This window comes from Phodopus roborovskii, unplaced genomic scaffold, assembly GCF_943737965.1.
Source record: "Phodopus roborovskii unplaced genomic scaffold, PHOROB, whole genome shotgun sequence".
Lineage (NCBI taxonomy): Eukaryota > Metazoa > Chordata > Mammalia > Rodentia > Cricetidae > Phodopus > Phodopus roborovskii.
Genome location: NW_026126448.1, coordinates 16,631,957 through 16,653,835, shown reverse-complemented (window position 1 = coordinate 16,653,835; position 21,879 = coordinate 16,631,957). Strand labels below are relative to the sequence as shown.

The window sequence follows — 21,879 nt, the reverse complement described above, 5'->3', positions numbered from 1 at the left end:
TCATTTCTGTTGGGAGATAGACAATCTAAGGCTTTCCCTGAGGCCAAGATGTTATGGAGAATGAACAGTTGTCTAAAACCAGGAATATGTTGGCAAGGCCAGTAATGACCTGGGCCAGGGCCTTGGGGGAGCTGCAACTTCATCCTGAGAATTCAGCTCTTCCCCTCTAAGAGGATATGGTTATCAGTTCCAGGGCCACTGATCACTCCTTCTGTGACACACTTGAGAGATCTTGTGTTCCCTTCATGCAACATTGCTTGATTGTCTTTCTGCTGACTTCATCCTGTTCTTGATAGCTTTCTGCTTACCCTGTCCCATTTCTTCCCCTGAAAACTGTATAGAAGATGCTATACTTCTTAATAAACTTGCTTGGCATAAGACATAGCTTGTGCAAGACCTTCTGATCCCAACTTTCCTATCCTCTTTATTTTCTGACCCCCTGGTCGTTCCTCTCTGTGACCTGTCACTGAAGAAGGACCTGCAGGTCTGAATCAGTTTCTAATACCTGATGGCTGAAAATAGTTTGAGAATTCTTTGTAGCTTTCTTTGTAGGATGTAAACAAATCCCTCATGGCCAGAGAGTTGAAATAACTCTTTGAATTATGAATTCACCAACAGTGAAGTTAGTCACTGTGCCCACCAGGATTTTTATATATAGAGAGTAACAGTTGATTTGATTTTGTAACGATGAACATTTGCTCAGTCCCAGAGTAAGGTCTACAAGACATTTTTGTATCATCAGCACAGTAGACAGGCCCTGCCTTCCACTCATTCAACTGATTTTGGTTCTGTCGAGGATCCTGGGATGCGGTGAATAAGTCATGGTCCCCACACTAAGGATCTGAAGTCTGTTCTTTTTGGGTGGTGGTGGTGAATATGTGCATGGGACTGTGCAGGTGTCTGCCCCCATGCATATGCATGCAGAGGCTGGAGGAGGACCAGATCTTCCCTCTATCATGTTGTACTTTGCTGCTTTGAGATAGGGTCTCACAGATTTGGAAGCCTGAGGTTCCAGCATGGCTTGCTGGCCATCACATGTCTCTATCCTCTATGCTGTGGTTCCAGGTACTCAAAGCCATGCCTGGCTTTTTACACAGGTGCTGGAGATTTGAACCCATGTCTTTATGTTTGCAATGCAAGTGCTCTTACCCATGTAGCTGCGCCCCAACCCCTCTCGCCAGGCCTCAAGCCTGTTCTTAAGAAATCCACACACCAAACACATGAATTAAAACAATAACATAAGTGTTACAGTTGAAGGAAGAAGGCACGGAGAGGGGAGCTCTTGTTTCTGTCAAACATTGGAATTTGGGAGGAGCCTCAAAAGGTGACAGAGTCAGGCATGTCTGTGCACCCCCCTTCCAACATTTGGGGATTAACTTCCAGTGCAAGCTCTTACTTGTCAAATGTCTGACCAGAGCTCTGCTGATGTGGCTGACTCCATCCTAGGATGTGACTGTCGTCAAAAGAGCTACAAGCCACTGGGTGTTTAAGGAAACACTAAAATCTCCCTCGCCACCTTGCACTTTCCCAGTATCTCAGACCTCTCTTGGGTATGACTAAACCGTTCTACAGAATCCAAATGGCATCTCAAGAAAGGCAGACCTGGACACCTCACCTAGCTCTTCAGGGACATTCTACCCCAGCTGCCAGCTCCTGCTGTGTGGTGCTGCCTCTCTTCCCAGTGCGCCACCCCCCCCCCCCAGTTCTCCATTGATTTTTGGTCTGATCCTATGATCTGTGGATTCTACCATTTTTTCCCTCTATCTCCCACTCTACCTATGAACCCACCCATTCCTTGGGCAGCTTAGATGCCCAGATTAACCATAACCACTGCCAAGCCCCTCTTGCCCCACCCCCTCTGCCCCACCCCTTCACTATCTGCCAATCACTGTCTTAACTGTCCGGAGAAGCTTTGCTCCTGACTCCAGAGCACTCCATGCCTGCACCATGTGACAGGACCATGGTTGGACCATCTGGGGCTGACTGCTTCCACAGTGGATTACTGACTCCAGTCCACATGAGTGCTCAAGCTGATTGACAGTGGCACGTGTCCCTGTCCCAAGCCCACCTTCCTACACAGTCAATTCACATCATCCCCTCCTTTGTTTTCCTTTTTAACCTCATTCAAAGCTGTTAAAACTTGCTCAAACTAGGGCAGCTCAGAGCTCTGCTGTTTAGAAGAGAGTCAGAGACAGATGTCGAGAGAGACAGACACACAGATAGTTGGAAAAAGATGGATTTTGGAAAGAAGTATTTTAAGGTAGAATCCCTCCCCAGATATTTAGGAGTGGCTTTCCCTATCAGTGCTGCCTTGGAAGACATCCTTGAGGCCCAGATTACAACCTTAAATTGATAATTCTCTTTTGGTTTTCTTAGGGTTCCTTGTTTCCTGTATTGGCCTGCAAGCTCTGATTGAGCAAGAGGCATGTCTTTGTCTGTCCAGGCCTCTATAACACAACTCTGTAAACCAGGCAGCTTTTAAACACTGGAGTTTCACTTTCTGTTTTGGGGGCTGAGAGGGCCAAGATGAAGAGACCTGTAGATTCCACATCCGGCAAGAATCTGTCTTCTGGTTTGTGCTGGTGGCATCTCACTATGTCCTCACAGCAGGAAGGGCAGGGCACTCTCTGGTCCCTTTCATGAGAGCTTACCCTCATGACCTGGTCCTTTCCCAGAGACCCATTATTATGGTGATGAGAGTTCACTCTTGATGAATTTTAGGAGGCTGAGGGTGTTCAGACCACACAGTGGGTCTGTTCTGATCACCATTGTATCTCCAACACAGTCCGTAACACTTAGCACATGATTGCTAAATTAAACTACAGGGAAAATTGGTAATCTATGGGGTCATTTAAACTTCTTTGACTTTCCCTCTTTTATATACATGAGGGGATTACTAATAACAATGGACATGAGCTGCCTGTTGATGTCCAATGCCCACAAGGGTGGGTATTTGGGGCATGACTGGGAGCCCATATGCAGGGGGAGATGCAGAAGGGTCACATACATTACCTCCACACTCAGGCTGTGACCCGCTCCATGAGCCATTGGCTTGGCATGTTCGCTCTGAAGATCCACGGAGTACGTGGCCAGCTTCACAGCTGAAGCGCATCAGGCTGCCTGGGGCAAAGCTGTCCCCTAGACGGATGCCATGGGCTGGGATCCCTGGGTCACCACAAACTCCTGTGCTGGTTCCTGTGAAAGGAGAACCCAGCCAACATTGAGGGATTTTTACTCTTTGTTCTTAAGTGGATGCAATTGGAGCTGAGGTCTGGGGGAGAGAACAAGGTATGCTGTTGATAGGGAGGAAGCTATGAACTCTGAAGACAACGGAGGTGACCAAGGACTGTGTCCAGCCCACAGTGTCTGCACTAATTACAACTTAAGTGTTCAGGAAGTGAGGTGAGGGAGGGCAGATAACAGGAGACAGAGCCGGTGGGAACCAGGTTGCATGTATGGAGCCATACTACAGAGCCCCACGGAGGAGGAAGATGTCAGAATAAGTGTTCTACCTCACTACTCATTAGTCAGACCACAAAGATCAAATCCTTGGTAAGTCCTCCGGAGCCACACAGGGAGGGATGCTCCAGTGGTCCAGGCTGTCACATCTCCTGCTCAACTCCTCTCCTCCCACACCTGCTGACCAGTGGTGCCCTCTCCATTCTCAGCATCATTCTTGGTCTTAGCTCAGATGCCCACCATTCTTTTGCCTGAGTGACTGCAAAAGCTTCCCAAGCAGCCCCTTCCTCTTAATCTCTCCCAGCTGAAGCACCAACCTTAATCACTGACCTTGAACAACCACCTCACCTGTTTCTTTCCTGTAAGAACATCTCTGGGGGATTTTTAGTGCTGACAGGATACAACCTCAAACTCTTCACCATGGTATTACCCTCCAACAGCTCAGCCTGGACTTGATTCTGGCCTTTATTTGTCTTCTATTCCTTTAAAATGTTTTCCATCTGTTTGGTGTGTGTGTGTGTGTGTGTGTGTGTGTGTGTGAGTGCGCGCGCGCGCACTACTCCTGTCTCCGGAGGCCTGTCTCTGCCCTTTCCCTTCCCCCCTTTTATGATCCCTCTCCGTAATATAAAAGCCCTCTGCTTGAACCCTGGCTCATGGCATCTTTCTTTCGTGCACTGCTTTTCTTAGATTACAACAGAGATGGGGCTCTTTGTGACTAGAAGGCTGGGATCTTTATCCCTAGGAAGGGACTGGAGGGGGCTAAGGTAATGGCAGGCTCCCTGGGGAATCTCAGGCTACAGAGTATCTGCCCCCTGGAGGCCTTCCTTGGTAGTGCCAGGTAGGCTTACCCTAAAGAAGACACAACTGTGGCTTTTTAGCCCTGTGGTTTCTGTTGTTGGTACAATTCCCTTACAGATGTTTTGCTCTGTTGTAAGACATTACAGGTGGATTTCTGGTTTAGGGAATGTGGACATGGAATCTTTGGTGGCTCCCTGCATTTGCTACTTCAATAACATGCCAGGGTTCTCCTGGGGACTAATGATTAGAATTCAGTAGAAGGACATTTCTGGGGACTGGTGTCCCAGGAGGCAGTCAGGGCATGGGATAAGTTTAATTTTGTACCGATGAGAGAGAATAATTCAGGTTGGGGCACAGGGAGCCTGAAACAGGGGAGCAAAGATTACAGGGGTAGACCCACACCTGGATTGTCATCCCTAGGAGCACATGGACTCAGATTTCTAGATAGAACTAAAGCTCCAGATGCACCTAATCAAGCAGTGCCCTTGGCTTTTTGGCTGTTTGGACTCAGCCAGAACTGAGGAAGGGCTGAAGCGCAGTTGGAGTCCCTTCTAGAGGTGCTGTCTTATGTAAGATGGGCTATATATTCTCCTGTTCATGCCTATGCTCCCAGCAGCCAATGCTCCTCCAGCCCCCTTACACCACACTACATACCTGAGCAGTGGGGGAGGGAACCTGTCCAGTGTCCATCCAGCCCACACATGCGCGTGGCATTTCCCACCAGCGTCCGCTTGCCCGTGCAGCTGTAACGCACAACGGACCCCACTATGTAGCTGTCTCCAGACATCTGAGCATGAGGTGGAGAGCCAGGATGGCCACAGGACACCACTGTGGGAAGAGAACAAACATTTCAGTAGCTTTGTTAGGCAGGGAAGGGCCACCATCACTCCATATATGCTTGCTGAGGGAAGCCAGGAATGGGAGGAAAACTTGAATGTCCGCGGGAGCGAACTTCCTTCTAGCTCACAGGTGAAGCTTGCCCGCTTCTTTACACTGTTTCTAAGGTGTAAGCAAAGAGTAATGCCTATGTGGCACATAGCAGGTATGCAGTGACGTTGGCTCCTTGTCTTGTCCCTCCTGCTCATCTCTCCCTGTACCCTCCCTGCCATAGACAGGGTGTATCCAAGGTGGTGCCCACGGAACACGCAAGGCAAATAAGGAGCCATCGTTCCAGGGCTGTTTTCATCTTCAAGTGGCCTCATCAGCGATTCCCAAGCTGCTCCCTTCCCTCTACAAATCCCTTCGCCTAAAACTTGAAGACCAGTGATGAAGTTAAGGCCCCAGAATTGAGATGCACAGGTTAGTGAGCACTGGGCTCACTCTTTTACAGGTCAATACCTTTCTTAGTCAGGGTCCCTTGTTTATTGAGTGTCTATTATGTGACAGGCTCTGGCCTTTGTGTCTGGGGAATCAAGTCCATGCACTCTTAGATCTTATAATGGGGAAAGGAGGCTAAAAAAGGAGTAAATGAATAGTGGTATTATAAGAGACAAAGCTGAGAAAGGGCAAGGGTGTTTGGGGCAAGCTGAGGGGAGCTCCTTTTAAAACGGGTAGTCAAGAATCGTCTCTCTGAGATGATAGGTCAGGATGGTGCAGGCTGCGGCAAGAACATCAAGGAAGGAACATGACGTGTACAGGGATGAGGCCAGAATGAACTGGGCATGTGTCTTAGCTAATTTGCTTGTTTCTGTGACCAAATACCTGGCAAGGAGAAACCTGAGGGAGTGGGGTTTACTTTGGTTCAGTTTGAAGGGAGGCAGTCCATCATGGTGTGGAGGGCATGGAGACCGTCGGCTGCACTGGGTCTGAAGTCAGGGAGTAGAGAGTAGACAGGAAGTAGGACTGGTCTATAGATCACCAAGGCTTACACCCAGCCCGGTGGTCTGCTTCTTGTAGGAGGTTTCACAGCATTCCCTAATAGCACCACTAGCTGGAGACTCAGTGTTCCAGCACATGAGCCTGTGCGGGGACTTTTGTATCCAAACCACAGCAGCGTGAAGGTGATCCAGGGAAAGGTAGATGAGGACATGGAGGATCATGGGGTAACATTCTGATTTTATTCTAAGCATAATAGGAAGCACCAGAGGGACACGGCTTGGTTTATGCCGTATCAGGATCTCACTGGTTGCTCTGTGGAGGAATGATCGAGGTGAGGCTACCATGAAGCTGTTTCAGAGGATATGATCATGGCTTTGATTGAATATTGGAATGAGGCAGGAGGATCTTCACAGTCACCTTAGCTTATATCCAGACAGGGCAAGGGGCAGGTCACTGATGCTGAGGAGAAAGGGCCAGAATACCCCTTATTATGATCGGAAGCCACTAAAGTCTTCAAACCGTGGCTGGCACACCATATACAGGCAGTTGTTCATCTAAAAGCCCACATAACTTATCATTCATACATGGGCCTGGGCAGCCATATCAGGGCCCTCAGGCAAGGAATATTGATAGTGAGCTGGAAAACCATTCTCCCACTACACCTATAAGCAAGGGTCTTTGAGTAAAGTCACAAAGACAGCTGCATGGGGATGGTCACAACTCAGTAGCCATTAATGCTTCAGGAGTGCATCTTTGCCTCTGTTAGGGACATGGGGAGGGAGTAACCCACAAGATTCCCCTTCAGCAGCCAGAGTGCAGAGACCCAAGGGCACTGCTCATTTCATCAGACTGAGAGGCCAGCAAATAGTGTCAGGGCTTGAGTCCCTCCCCTGGCTTTGTTTTTTCTCTATATTGTCCCTCTAACTTTTCCTAGTAGCAATGAATCCTCCCTTCCTAGGTTGCACATGTCAAACATTGTATCACAGCAACAGGAAAGATGACTAGTACATGCTATCTTTCTGGAAAGGCTGGAAAGAGGTAAGATGAAGATGTGATGTCTCACTACACAGCCAGCTCTGCAGGGAGGGACCCTCAAAGAGTTAAAGGGTTCATGGAAGTACCAGAGGGGATAGGGAACACACCCTGCCCAGGAAGAACATGTGTGAATTAGCATGGCACCTTTACAACAGGGACCCAAGAAGGGACCAGGATGTTGGGAAAGTGCTGGTAACAAAATGGCACCTGCAACGTGGGTACTAAGAACTTCCACTTGAAACTTGGCAACAGTTTAAAAAAGGATTTTAGAAACAAAAGAACAGACAAGCAAGTCTTCTTGGTAGCAGTATTTTTCTCAGGCTGGCTCTGTTTTGCTAGGGACAAGCAGAGTTGCATGGCTACTTTAAGGGAGTCTTCCTGACTTGGCATAAGCGGCAAAAAACCCCACAGGGCTCTTTTAAGAGGCCCTGCTACCAAACAATAATGTTGTGCAAGAGTGGCTGGCAGTGGCAGTGACCACATCTCCAAGCCAGCAGCAATGCTGTTTAGCAGATACAAGACTTGTGGCTAGAAAAAAGGTAGAAATATACAGTAAAGGCAGATTTAGATAAAGTATAGCCTAAACATTTTTTTACTGTGTTTTAAAAAATATACTTAGGCTTGGGAGAGAAAATAAAAAAGATATTTGGTTAAAAAAGGAAAAAAAAGTGACTGGGCAGTGGTGGCACACGCCTTTAACTTCAGCGCTCAGGGGGCAGAGGCAAGGAAATCTCTGTGATTTCAAAGAGAACCTGGTATACAGTGAATTCCAGGACAGGCAAAAGTTAGTAGAGAAACCCTGTCTCCAAAAAATTAAAAAATAGAAGTAGAAAAAATAGAGTAATAAAAGAGCCACATGAAGATGGAAAACACACAGAGTCTGGATACTGTATGCTATTGTGTTGTCTTTGAGTTGCTCAATTGCTAAGGAAGGAGCAACAACTGCTAAAATACACTTGATTATCAGTGCTGCTAAATTAATCCAACTTATTTTTAAAAAAATGCTTTAACTTCCAAATTTAAGTCTAAGGACAGGTTACTGGGGAAAAGAATTTCTATTTTTGTTTCCATAGAAAATGAAAAGCTGTGGATTCCTTCCAGACTAACATGGTTTGATCAAGCAAGACCTGAGACTGTCCCAGGTGATCCAATATTCAAAACACCTGGGATAAGGCAGCCTTGCAGACTACAGCCAGGAGTTTTGCATCTTCTTAGGATTCCCATGGTATTATAGCATCCCCAACCAGCAGGAAGCGGTTTGAAAAGAAAAATGCCCAAATTCCCAAATATTGTCTATGAATGTTTGTTTTCATTTAAATGAGATTGGTTATAAATGGTTAATGATCACAACCAATCTCTCTTTTACAGGTAAAAAGGGGGTTATGGTATAGAAATGAATTATAAGGTCAATTTCTTGATCTGTATAATTCTCTTGTTTAGGTATTGTATTTGTATAGCTCATTTAAAAATGTAATATATAATTAAGTACAGATTGTAGATAGTTACCTGTGATACTCAAAGCTTATAGTTAGGTTAGTTAGGTTTTCTAGTTATATAGAGACATATTTCAATTGGATAGGCATCCTTCAAACTTTTCAAAGACCTGCAGAATATGGCATTTAAAATGGTTTAGGGTTTTCTTGACAGTGAGACTTAACTGCTCCTGGCAACACCAACTATGTCAGAAAGGAAGATGGACATCAAAGAAACTCGTTATGGAGTTTGCTTCCAATATGGCAAGACTAGCAATTTGGGCAAGATACTGCTCTTGTCTGGACTGTTTGACTTTATGCTGTATAAACTGGACATGCAGGACCTACAGAAAAGTGACAGCTAAAACAAGATGGACATTGCTGTAGAGTCCTTGCTTCATGGAAGAGTCTGAGACACATTCTGCAGGACACAGAGAAAAAGGACTGACAAACTGCCAACACAGGTGAGACAGTTGGAAATTTCCTACTTTGTTGGGAAGTCTGCCAGATATACTATGGCCTATGGGCCAAAAATGGATATGACAATTTACAGAAGAAATTTGGATGACTGTCCAGGTGGAAAGATGTCTCTGTAAATTCTAGAGTTTATATATTATCCTTCTGTGGTCTTTGATGGAGTTGAAGACAGATAGTTATAGTTTTCCTTAGTTAGGATTAAAGATAAGTTACATATAACACTTTAGACTCACAAAGATAGGATAGATGATGGAATATTTTCTTTAAATCTTGCTAAATGTTAATGGGTTAAATATTGCTAACTATAGTTCTTATTTGATAACCGTTTTGTTATATATTTTACTATGTTAAAGTTAAAGCACTTCTTTTATTTTAGACAGAAAAGAGATGATGGGAGATGTCATTTTATAAATATATTTCTCTTATTGGTTAATGATTATTCATTTATAGCACTGTTGGCCTATAGGAAAGCAAGATAGGCAGGACTAGGAGGCAAGGATGATTCTGGGAGATGTAGAGAGGAGTCAAGATGTAGGACATGAAAGAAGTAAGAGGTCTAGACCCTCTCTCCGGTAAGATAAGACTGTGTGGAAACACTTAGATTGATAGAAATGGGGTAATATTTAAGACAGAGCTAGCCAATAAGAAGCTCTAGCCATTGTCCAACAGCTTTATAACTAATACAGTCTCTGTGTGTTATTTTGGGACTGACATGGCTCTGGGACCAGGCTAGCAGGAAAGTGCTCATAACACTGATGTCCAAGGAGCAGCCAGAATGCTGTAGTGGCATAACACCAAGTGCACACACTTGGCCATGTGTATGTGCAGGGACGCTCTGTGATGTATTCCTCCACCAGTTACTCAAAGCAAACGGATCTACTTACGGAGACACTGTGGGCGGGGCCGGTCCCAGGTGCCATCTCCCTGGCAGCTGAGCACAGGTGTGCCCAGGAGGTAGAAGCCGTGGCTGCACTGATAGGACACAGTGGTCCCAAAGCTGAACCTGTGGGGGCCACTGGCATGGACCTGCCGGACGCTGTTCTCTTGGTGCCCAGGATCTGTACAGTTGATGACTGTGATTGAAAGTGATAGTGAGACACTGAGATCCAGATGTGAGGATATTCTCAGGCTTTGATGACACCTTGATGACAAAGGGGATCCCGCACAGGAGGCTAGTCTGGTCTTGAGGCCGCGGCCCTTGTGCTCTGCCTTGGTCACCTGGTCATGGGTTCATCCTCCAAGTCCAGGTGGCCATCACCTCCCCCGAGGAGCTGCCTCCCCTCCTAGAGCACATGGTCTTCATCCCTCAGGCTTCCAGTGTTGACTGCTGCCCTGGGCTGACTTATTTCCTCCCATGCATACCTCAATGGCACAGCTGTCTTGCCTCTGTGTGCCTGACCCCTGGCTTAACTCTGCTCCTTGCCAAAGCTCATCTGGTTTGAGTATTAACCTGGCTTGAACATCAACCTTGATTTGAATAGCACATGATCTCTTTTTGAAACTGTTTTAGTCACTTTCATGAGTATTTCAAAAGGCATTAGTATCCTGGAGGTCTCAACAGGCTTTAAAATGAGCAAGGACTTCCAAAGAAGCTATATGCAAAAATCAGTGTTTAGAATAATGATAACATTTGTCATACAACCCATACTATATGCTTTGGCTTTCAAACACTTGCATATGAACCTTATTACCTGAGTCTCATACTCATAGAATAAGGTGGGCAGAAAAAGTTTGGGTATGTTTTCCTTCTGGGAAGTGAGATATTTACTTTACTGCATAAGGTTTTGTTTCCCTATGTGTGTGTTATGTGTGCATGTGCACGCATGTTTATATACATGTTATATATGGGTTAGAGGGCAAGCTCAGGTGTGGTTTCTTAGGTAATGTCCACTTTTAAAAAGTATCTATGTGTGTATGTATATTCATATGTGTGTGCATATATGTGTTTGTATGTGCATGTGAATGTAGGAAACCTTGTATGACATCTTCAGGAACATTGGCTCACCTCCTCTGAGACAGGGCCTCCCACTGGCTGGAGCTCAGTAGTTTAGGCTAGACTGGCTGAACTGAGCCCCTGGGCCAAGCTTGTATGTTCTGGAGCTCTACCTCAGGTCCCCAAGTCCTTCAGGCAGAGGCTTTAATGGCTGGGCTGCCTCCTCGGCCCTAAAATATTTGTTTGGCCTTTGATGAGCCTCTGAGGCTTCACTGATGTACTATTTATTGTAAAAAGCCCTTCAAGACCAGTCTAGAGTTATTTGTTCTATGAATTAAGTAAGGCTTGCAAGACGAAACTGTGGATTTCTTCTGATGACCCATGATGAAATGGTACACAACTGTATCTAGAAGTTGAACAGCTTCATTTGTAATCCTTCTCTGCCTCAAGGGTTCCTTGCATTAGGGAAATAACACTGGGACTGAATTCCATGGCTTGTCCCGGTGGGCTGTAGACGCTCACAGGGTGGTGGGGGAAACAGCAGGGCAGGAAGGCTGACTCACTTCTGCAGGTGGGCAGCGTGTCACTCCACTGTCCACTGGCCAGGCACTGGGACCTAGCAGCTCCCTCAGCTATGTATCCTGGGTTGCAAACGAACTTGACCACATCGTTGAGGTTGAATTGGCTGCCCTGAGTGAGGCCGTTGATTGGGTTGCCTGGGTGTCCACAGGTGATTGCTGCAATCAGAACAGAAGACAGGTGAGCCTGCCTACTATTCCACACCCCCATGTCAGCCTCTTTTCATGTGGGTTGCTGTCTGATCTGGGTCTGTCTCCAGGGAGAGTAGACTTTTGCTAGATTACTGAGGGTGTGGGATAGGCAGGGGTACATATTACAGGTAGTATTATTTGTGAACTTTGTACCAACTGGGCAAAGGATCATGACATCCCGCCAAATCTAACAACCATTCAATCTCATTCAGAAGTGAGGTGAATGCTGAGTGTGACAACCTTGGGACCCCCGCCTTTTAAGGGAAGACAGACCAAAAATCCTGCAAGGGGAACTGAGGAGGGGTCAGAAACAAAACCCTGTATAGCACAGCCAAGGGGACAATCCCAAAGCCTTGGAAGATAATATGAGGGGTTGTCAAGTAGTTGAAGAGGGAAGAGCATCAGCCTGAGGGTTCATCAATGACCCAGGCATGTCTTCTGCAGTTATAGCCCTAGCTCGCTGCCCCTGCCCTTTACTCCAAGGTTGTAGGCTTTGTCCATGGACTGCGGGAAATAGCCACTGCCACCCATTGACACCTCTTGTGCACCATTCTGCCCCTAGAGTCCTGTGCTTGCTTCCTGCTCCAGAACTTTGTCTGTGACATCTTGTCTCTTGCCCTGCACCTCTTGGCAGCAGGGCTCAGGACCAGGGCTCATTTTCATGAGGAGATGCTCTCTGGCTGGAGTAGAGAAATGCCAGGGGGAAGAAGTTGACTCAAACTACAGTGGCTTTTGTTGCCAATGAAAGAAGGGGAAGGTGACTAGAGTAGACAGCTGTGATACTTAACTTGAACTGTCACCTTGATTGAGTGGAGATCAGGAAAGCACATGTTTGTATGCCTCGATGAGGGCGTGCCCAGACATGAGAACAGGGGTGCTCCAACCCAATGGACAGATTAGTAACCCCTTGATGGAATGATAATGTTATGGCATCTGGGAGATGGAGAGGAAGAGGCTGGGTCTAGCGGGAGGAAGTACATCATCAAGGGCTTATTGTCAGGACCCTGGCTTCTTCTTGTCTTGTCTTTCTATGCATCCTGGCTGGTGTGATGTGAACTGCTGGGCTCTACCACAGCCTCCCACTGTGATGGATGGACTCTTCTGAAACTTGGAGCCCCAAACAAATCTTTCTGGTTGTTTATGCCAGGCATACTGATTTACAGGGATGAAAGCCTGAGTTCTTATCCCAATACCTGTGACTTTGACCCAAGTCTCACAGGAGTGTCTTTAGGCTACGCAGACCCCAGCATCATGCATTTTCATGTGAGTCTCCTGGGTGCAATGAAATGTGTTTTGTGTAGACACATCTGGAAGGATGACTGGTTATGGGTGGATCTCACTTTCTATAAACCCAACGCTGAGGAGCTCGCTAAGGCTGGTTTTAGACATTGCTGTGGAGCAGCCCACATATCTTAGTGGCCTTCTCCGTGTATGAGGAGCAAGATAAAGAGGAGCAATTAAAAACAAAACTTTGCCTTATAACAGTTAAGAACAAACCTCTGCATTTTACATAAAGGCTCACTTTAGGGAACTCTAAAAAGTGAAGAATTTTCCAAATTACTTGTAGGTAGCAGAGGATAATGGTGCCCATGTAAATACCCCCAAACACAAATTAATGAGAACAAATAAAAGAACAGAAAAACAAGTTCTGCAGCAACCAAGGCAGGGACTGTTTCAGGCTTTAAATTGCCTGGAAGCAGAAGAATGAACAGACCAGGCACAGCAGGCCCGATCCAGAACTTAAAACTGTAATCTAAGAGAATCTTTAGGAATAAGAGCAGAATGGATGCATTCAGAGACACACTGATTATCCAGGGTAGCTGGCTTGTAGCATTCGGCCTTTGGAGAGATATTAGACTTCAGGGACAAAGTGAAAAATAACCAGAACTTCCCTGAACACCCCTAGTGTGAAGCGAATATTATATTTCTACAGGTTGAATGTCCAGACAGAGTGTAGAATGGTGGTTACTCAGGGAAGGGGTGAGTGGAGAAAGGAAATGCTGGTGTTATGACTCAAAGTTGCAGTGACATGGGACAACAAAATCTAGGGGTCCAGTGTACAGCTCAGTGCCTACAGTTAAAAGTACTGTATTGCATGTTGGACATTTCTCAAGAGGGTAGACTTCAGGCATGCTTACCATACGCACAAAGGAAAGGAGATGACATTGTAATTTACTTGACACACACCACCATCACCACCGTCAGCATATACATACACACATACAAACACACATATTCACCATCACCACCAGCACACACACACACACACACACACACCCCACAGAGGAACTTGAAGAATACTATGCAATGAGTTGCATTCAAGATTCTACTAAAAGATTAAACTTGACCCTGCTGAGAAGTAACAGGGAAGGCTTCAGCAGTGTTGATGATAAATTTAATTGTAGGCCCAAGAATAAAGCAAAAGTAGGAGGAAGTAACAGAATTATAATATATGAAGTACATGATAAATGTTCTCAGCCCTGGCAGAGTAGAAGAAATGCCACTGAGAATGAAAAGAGGAAAGAGGAACATGTTGTGTAGCCATTGCATGGAAGTTCAGGGTCACTAGTATTGACAAACTAGATAATAAAGGGCTGAATAAAAAAATGGGGAACTGATGGCAGTTCAGTGTGACAAGTACAAAGTCAACAACAAAGATCCAAATATCAAAGAGAATAACACATCAGGATGACAGAAAACACAAGAGAATTAGGGCCAAACATGTAAGACATATCCACCCATGTGAATGACTTTAACCTATGAACAGGAAGATTTTGATGCTGGTGTGAAAGAGTCTAATTTAATAGATGTGCCTGCCATTCCGTGATGGTCAAAGATGTGCCAGAAAAAAAGTGAGGGAATTGGAATACTAAGTCTGGGACCAAGAAAAGTAAAATTCAAGCTAAAAAAGTATTAAAAGCGATAAAGAAGATACTTTTAAAGGTGAGAAGTCACCATTTATTTGCAGCAGGGCTATAACAGTTGTGAATATATATGCGCCACGTGACATGGAAACTACCTGCAGGAAAATTAAGAAAAAATGGAAATGCGCTGATAACTGAAAACCTCTCAAAGAAAATGGCCCAAGTGGGCAAACACAGTAAAAATGCAGAAAATATAATTTGTAAAGTACATAATAGGAATACTCCTGTCCCTATGTGTAGCAGAATTACCCACAATGTTCTTCTTCTCAAGTGCATATGGAACATTCATAACAATTGATTAACTGTTTATTCACAAGTATCAATAAATGTCAAGGTATAGAATTATTGTTCATAATGATCATAAAATAAAAGCAAAAAAAGACCTTTGGGCTTAGAAATGTAAAAAAAATTATTCTATTAAAATTTTCTAGGTGTAGGGGGCAATTAATGACAAATTAAAAAGCTTCTAAAATAAGCACTTATCATTAGTATATATGAGATGTAATTAAAACAGTTGATCAGAAGAAATTTTATAGCTCCAAATCTTTACAACCATAAAAATAACACAAAATGAAAGAATGAAAATGAGTGAGGTTGTTTGTATATGCTTTTGTCCTTTTCTAACTGTAAAAGCATTTGTGTAATATAATTTGCATGCAAACTAGAAAATGAACAAAAAAAGTAAATCAGAAGAAATCCCAAGGGAATAATAAAAACAGTAGTTAATGACATAGAGACCTGAAGAAATAGATGTAGTGATCATATCTTTGGGGATGAAAAGAATATACAAAACCTTCAACTAAGAGGTAAAGGGAGGAAGTCCGTGTCGACCAACTCTGAGCCCCATGGCTAGGGAGAGCGGATGACATACTTACGCACACAGAAAGGGGCCTTGCCCGACCAGTGATGATCCTGCTGGCAGATGCGCACAGACATGCCGATCAGGCGGAAGCCAGCGCTGCACTGGTACACCACACTGCCTCGGTAGTTGAAGTTTTCCCCATTGATGTGTCCATTGACAATGGGCTCTGGGGTCCCACAGTGTCCAGCTTTGGCGGGATGGGGGAAGAGAGTCAATTAAAGAGAAACTTCTAGAAAATGGGGTAGAGCTTAGGTGGGGTGGGAGAGAAAGGACCAAGTACTCAGCCATGTTTCATTTCCCCCACTCCCCTAGAGAACGGTGATCCAGGAATGACGTCAGGAACCCTAGACGTTAGAGGAAGGGTGCTGTGTGTTTGGTGACCCCCAACACCAACGTTGAAGCCCAAATGACTAGCCTTTCAGAGTAGTTTCTGTGTTTGTACACAGGTGAAGATCACCACTCTTCCCAGTCTCTGGGGTTGCTATGGTTTGAGTAAGTCCCCCAAAGCTTCATGTGTTGGAAGCTTGGTGCCCAGTCTCTAGGAACTGGGGAAAAGTTAGGTCATGCCTGTGAAGCTTAAGCCCTCTGCCCCTGATTCTGCCCTGGTGTGCTCCTTTACCATAGTCCAAAGACAGTGGGCGGGAAGAGGGGGGCAGGCGATCATGGGTCCCGAATTTCAGAACTGTGAGCCAAGATTAATCTTTCCCTTCTATAAATTGATTATCTTGGGTATTTCATCATAGTGCTAGAAAGCACTATGTATCTACTGTCTAGTGAGCATCACAGCCTTACTAAAGTCATCATAGCTTGTCCTGCTGATGACAACCACGTAAGACCTGATGCTTGGCCACATTCAAGCTTTCTGAGTGTCACCTCAGTGAGTTAAAATGAAGCTTGGGCATAGTAATTTGCTGGCATCCCTTCAGCTCCTTTGACTATATAGCAGTAGCTCACAACTGTATTCTAAACAAGTGCCCAAGAAAATGGTAACTGGCCATGACCTCTTGTACCCTGGAGGTCATTGTGTGTATGGCAGGCACAGATCACCTGATCTGCTCTGTTAGGCTCATATAACTGAGACTCTCTTTGGGAACTGAGAGAGCCCAGAAAATAGTAACAGAAGAGAGAACTTAGGTAAGGCTCAGTCAAGGAGTACATTAGCCCCTGAAGCAATGAAAAGTTTCTCCTTTGTAAGTGATTTGTCTGAAAATGCTCCTGTCATTTTGCATGTGTGTATTATGATGTGCATACATATATACATGTGGATATCTTCAAAACAATTCTCTAATATATAATATAAACGATATTTTAGGTGCATTATAGGAATGTGTCTATAGGGTGGAGGCCAGGATGTACTGGTCATCCTGGGGGCTAATTAGGTGAGCGGGTTGTCCTTCTGATTAGAGGGTGGACCCCCCAGAGGCTGGTCTTCTCATTCTTTTGAGTTCCCCAAGGGAAGTTAGTCCCCAGCTTTAGTCACAGTGATGGTGATGCCTGAGAGTTGGTGCTTGGAGTAAGCACTTTTCGAAAGTAGGCAGGTAGGGTGGGGCTGGGGGACCACTCACCAAGGCAGCGAACTTCAGAACCACTCCAGAGCCCATTGGCCATGCACTCCCGCACCCTGGAGCCCACCAGTGTGTATCCGGAATTGCAGGAGAAGATGGCAGTTGCCCCATAGACAGACATCGTTCCGATGCGGTGCCCACTTGGGGGTGTGGGGAGCTCTCCACAGGAGATGACTGAAAAGATCATAAAATACTCAATAAACCAGTCCCAAGGCGGGGACGTGAGACATGTGCTGAACTAGATGAAAGTAAGTACTGACCAAAGTCAAGAACTGCCTAGCCTTCCTCTCTGGGGTCATGAGCAGAATGTACTGTGACACTGACTTGCCCCCATCAGCAGGTGTCCCTAGCCACCCAGGTTCCATCTCTGGAGACAAGGCTCAGGCCTGTATGTGTGTTAAGAACTCCACAGGGGGCTAAGATGGAGCCATGGTTAGGAGGAGATGGAGAGTCTGTGGTGTGATCCGGGCAGATAATGACATCAGTCTTGTCCTTGTCTTCCAGGACAGCAGTAGCCTTACAGTCCTTCTTAAGGGAGCATGCCAACAGCCTCTGGCTGATGGACAAGGTGGGGCTTGGCACCAAGGCTGTGCCGCAGTGAGGCTGCTCTGCACTCATGTTACTCTGCCATAAACATGGTGTTACAGCAGAGGCCCAGGGCTTTCCCTTCCCTTCTGTAGGAGATCCAAGAACACACACTAATTCATCTCAGTCTCGGGGAATGACTGTTGAGACTCAAAGAACTAAAGAATAGCAGTAAGCAATGGAGAGGAGGCAGATAGACACAGGTGGTCCTCTATCCTACCTTCTTCCAGCTGCAGGTCTTAATCACACATGCATCACAGCCTCTTTGCCTTGTTTCTCTAGAAGATTGTAAGCTCTGGCAGGCAAGAGCCACAGTTTTATTTAAATTATGGTGTGTGTGTGTGTGTGTGTGTGTGTGTGTGTGTGTGTGTGTGCGCGTGCGTGCACGCGCGCCCATGCGTAGGTCATAGGCAAACTTCAGGTGTCTGTCCTCACTTTCCAATGAGACAGGATTTCATTGCCGCCACACATGTCAGGCTAGCTGGCTCCTGATCTCCCAGGTATTCCTGTCTCTGCCTCTGGTTTTGCCATGGGATGCTGGGATCATGGATGCACTCACTACCAGAACCCACATAATTCATGACCTCATACTTGCATGGTAAGCTGTTTACCCACAGAGCCATCTCCTCAGGCAGGCCAAACACTTAGTACACTTAGATCTTTGTACCTCCCTGGGGGCCCTAATGAATGAACTAATCAGTGCACGATGAGCTGGAGGTTTATTAAGAAAGAGCTTTTGGTAAGAAGCAAGCCCTTTCCAAGCTCCGGATTCTAGATGGGTGTCAAAAAAGAGGTATGCTGAACTCTGCACTCGCTGGGGGTAACCCTCAATCTACTCTACGTACGAGAGAGAAAGCTCTGGTAGGAAGTACCCTGCAAACGGGCCCGTTCTGTGCTTCCCGAGCTTACTTTGGCAGGTGGGCATAGACTCTCCCAGGCTCCATCTACCATTGGCCTGGCAGCGGATGACCCTCTGGCCAGTGTAGTAATAGCCGGGGTCACAGATGAGCATCAGCTGGGCTTGAAACTGGTACTGGGTCTCAAAGATAAGCCTCCACCGGCCATGCTCCACACCGATGCTACTGATATCTGGACAGGTCACAGCTGGGGGAACAAGAAGCAGGGACAAGACTTAGCTAATTGACATCACAAGAGAACAAGGGACCAGGGGAACTCAACACGGTAATGATGAATCCAGGAACATTTGGTTCCTAGGAAGTTTGAGGAATGGATTGAGAGGGTTGGGGAGGAGGATACAGCAAGTGGGGGAGTATAGATCTGTAAAATAAAGTAGTAAGGCTGGTGTTTTGCTGGTATCAGTTACTGGCTGTGGACTGCACATTCCATCTGCTCAGATTTCAGAACTGCCCTCCACCCCGTTCTCTTTTGGATGCCTCTCAAATAGCCCGGGCTAAGGGTGACTTTGCAATTCTGATCTTCTTGCCTTCACTTATACGGTGCTGGGATTACAGGGAGGAATTACCACCCTCAGTTTATGCTGTAAACACTCTATTAACTGAGGTGCATCCCTAGCTGGTGACCTCTAGTTTTTTTTTTTTCCAGAAAATCCAGAAATCTGGATATTTATTTAAGCTTTCTTGATTATAAAAATTTTAAGTAATATATGTACATAAATATACATGCATATATGTACACACACGTATGTGTTCATTTTTAATGATGCAAACACAAGAAAAAACTGTATCATTGGACTGAATGTGCCTCACTAGGCTGCCTATTTATCTTTTGATCCCCCAAATTTTCACTCCAGAGTTCTATGGTTGAGGGACATCCATGCAGATTTCTGGTCATTCTAAGTGCCATGGTGGTTTGCAAAAACAGCCCAGACACGGTGGTCCTTCAGTGTTCCGAGAGTAATTCACAATGGGGATCACAGTTGGTAGACACCCACCTTCATCCTCCCTGAGTCCTCTAGCCCCCACCCCCGGGTTCTGAGCCCTCTCCTGAACTGGAAGCCCATCCCTTACAGGAGTCTTTTCAGCTGCATACCCAACCCCTCCTGCCACTGCCCACCACTGCCCATGAACTCACGGACACACTGTGGGGGGACATTGCTGTTGCTCCACTGGCCGGTGTCCAGACACTCTGTGGTCGCCTCAGCACCTGTCTGGAGGTGGTAGCCTTCATTGCAGCTGTACACGGCCTTAGTCCCCACTGTGTACTCCTTGCCAAACACAATTCCATGTTTGGGAGCGTCAGGGAGACCACAGGAAAGAGCTGGCGAAGGGGAAAAGGATGTCGTGAGCATTTCTGATTCAAGATGTTCTGAGATTATACTTTCACCTTTCCCATTAAGTCTCTAAAACTTAAAGACTAACAAACATAAGAAGCCCTACGAAAGAAAACAGGGGAACCATGATTAGAGATATCATAAAAGGACAAATTGGAGGATAGAGATGTCTTCACAGATTAAATGGAGAGAAAAGGCTACAGCTCAAAACCTACAGGAAGGGGCCTCAGGGAAGACTTCCTTCCATCTGTCCCACAGGTGCAGTGTCAAGGCATTCAAGCCTCTGTTTGCTGAAAAGAACCAGTGTCTCCTCTTCTTTAAGGACAGAGTCCCTTGAAAGACTCTGGAATGCCAAGGTGGGGGTTAGCATTCTAAAGGATGCTCTTTTTAATAAATTTTTATTGTATTTTATTTTGTGTGTGTGTGTGTGTGTGTGTGTGTGTGTGTACACTCATGTGTGCATTTGCATGCATGGAGAAATCAGAGGAAAACTTGCAGGGGGTCCTTTTCTTCTTCTACCCATGTGGGTCAAACTCAGGTGGTCAGGTTCAGCTGCTCCCCATAGGATCATCCCTGCTCTCCACCCATATCCAGATTTTACTCATGGGAGAAACCTCATGGACAAAGAGAGTCACACAGATTAATAGAACTCAACCACCTGCCACCTAGCTTTTCCTTTTTAAATATGGACAATCAAATGTTACTACACAGATGAAGAAACCTGTAGTAGCGATGTGAAAAAAGCAAGACAAGGCCCTTGTGGGTTGGGGCTGGGAAACCCCCCCTCAGGAGACAGAGTTTGTTCAGGAAGTGGGAGATATGAGATTGTTGAACTGGGCAGCCAGTGGTATCCTGAGACTAAGTGACACACGCCATTCATGAAATGAGGAGAGCTTTGAAGAAAGGCTGCAAAGGAAAACTGTCAAACTGTCAAAACACACATGATGTGAAGGCACTGGATATTAACAATAAAAAACTTCCCAGAATGAAGACCCAAAGGACAGATGGAGAATAAGGGAAAAGGACCAATGTCCAACTGTTTAGAGCTCCAGAAAGAGACAGTGGAAAGCGGGTGGGTTAACAGAAGTAGCCTACATGAACATTTCCGGTAGCCGAAGAGAGAAACAAGTCTTCAGGCTGAAAAGGAACAAAGGGGACACACAAAGGACCATTCAGAGGTAGAGGGGAACCCTGTGAAGGACGGAACCAGGCTGACCTTTCTTCACCTGTATTAGGTATCGAAAGAAAACAGAACAAAGCCTTCAGCCTTATGGATGAAATGATTTATAATGTAGGATTTAGCCTAGTCACCCTGCTAAGCGTATATGAGGGCAAAACTCCTGACAACCTTCACAGAGCTAGAGACTCAGGAAGTTTTCCTCTCATGAACCCTCTCTGAGGAGTTTACTTGAGGGTGTTCTCCATCCAAAACAACATGAGAACCGAGAAACTGTGAAACATGGCATTTACATGGGAAACGGAGGGATATAAGTCAATGGAGTGTCAAGGTTACTGATTCAGACATGTGCAGCAGCATGGAGAGGTCTGTGACTGGATACATGTCCTGGAGGACGTGCAGAAGGAAAGAGAAACAATGAGTACTCGCCGCCATCCCTTACTCACTGCCCCCCACTACTGCTCATCTAGAGCTCAGGCCTCCTCCCTTCAGATCCCGAATAAACTCTGGCAGAAGAAAGGCCCCTGATGGTGGCTACCTGACTCTACTGAACTTTCCAGAATTTCCAGGGACCCTAGTCTAGGGCTTCATTATGATGAGGAAGTATTGGCTGCCCAGGGATGGGGAGGTGCTTGAAATACAAGAGAGAAAAAGGATTCAAAAGTCGGTGATGGAACCAACAGATGGGGCAGGGTGGCATCCGGAGCTTGTAAGGGATGGCAAATCAGGAAGCATTTAGAGATAAGGCTCATC

At 45.8% G+C, this 21,879-nt stretch overlaps 1 protein-coding gene across 1 annotated transcript in view; it reads right to left on the bottom strand.

The window, feature by feature from the left end:
- Positions 1 to 21,879, bottom strand: part of Csmd2 (CUB and Sushi multiple domains 2) — a 537,775-nt gene that overhangs the window by 22,396 nt on the left and 493,500 nt on the right. The window contains exons 50-57 of the mRNA XM_051188846.1: positions 19,751 to 19,936; positions 18,608 to 18,802; positions 17,114 to 17,287; positions 15,562 to 15,735; positions 11,556 to 11,729; positions 9,944 to 10,132; positions 4,912 to 5,085; positions 3,013 to 3,195 (exon numbers count right to left, since the gene is read on the bottom strand). Of these exons, the coding sequence (XP_051044803.1) occupies positions 3,013 to 3,195; positions 4,912 to 5,085; positions 9,944 to 10,132; positions 11,556 to 11,729; positions 15,562 to 15,735; positions 17,114 to 17,287; positions 18,608 to 18,802; positions 19,751 to 19,936 (1,449 nt within the window). The remainder of the gene's footprint in view (positions 1 to 3,012; positions 3,196 to 4,911; positions 5,086 to 9,943; positions 10,133 to 11,555; positions 11,730 to 15,561; positions 15,736 to 17,113; positions 17,288 to 18,607; positions 18,803 to 19,750; positions 19,937 to 21,879) is intronic.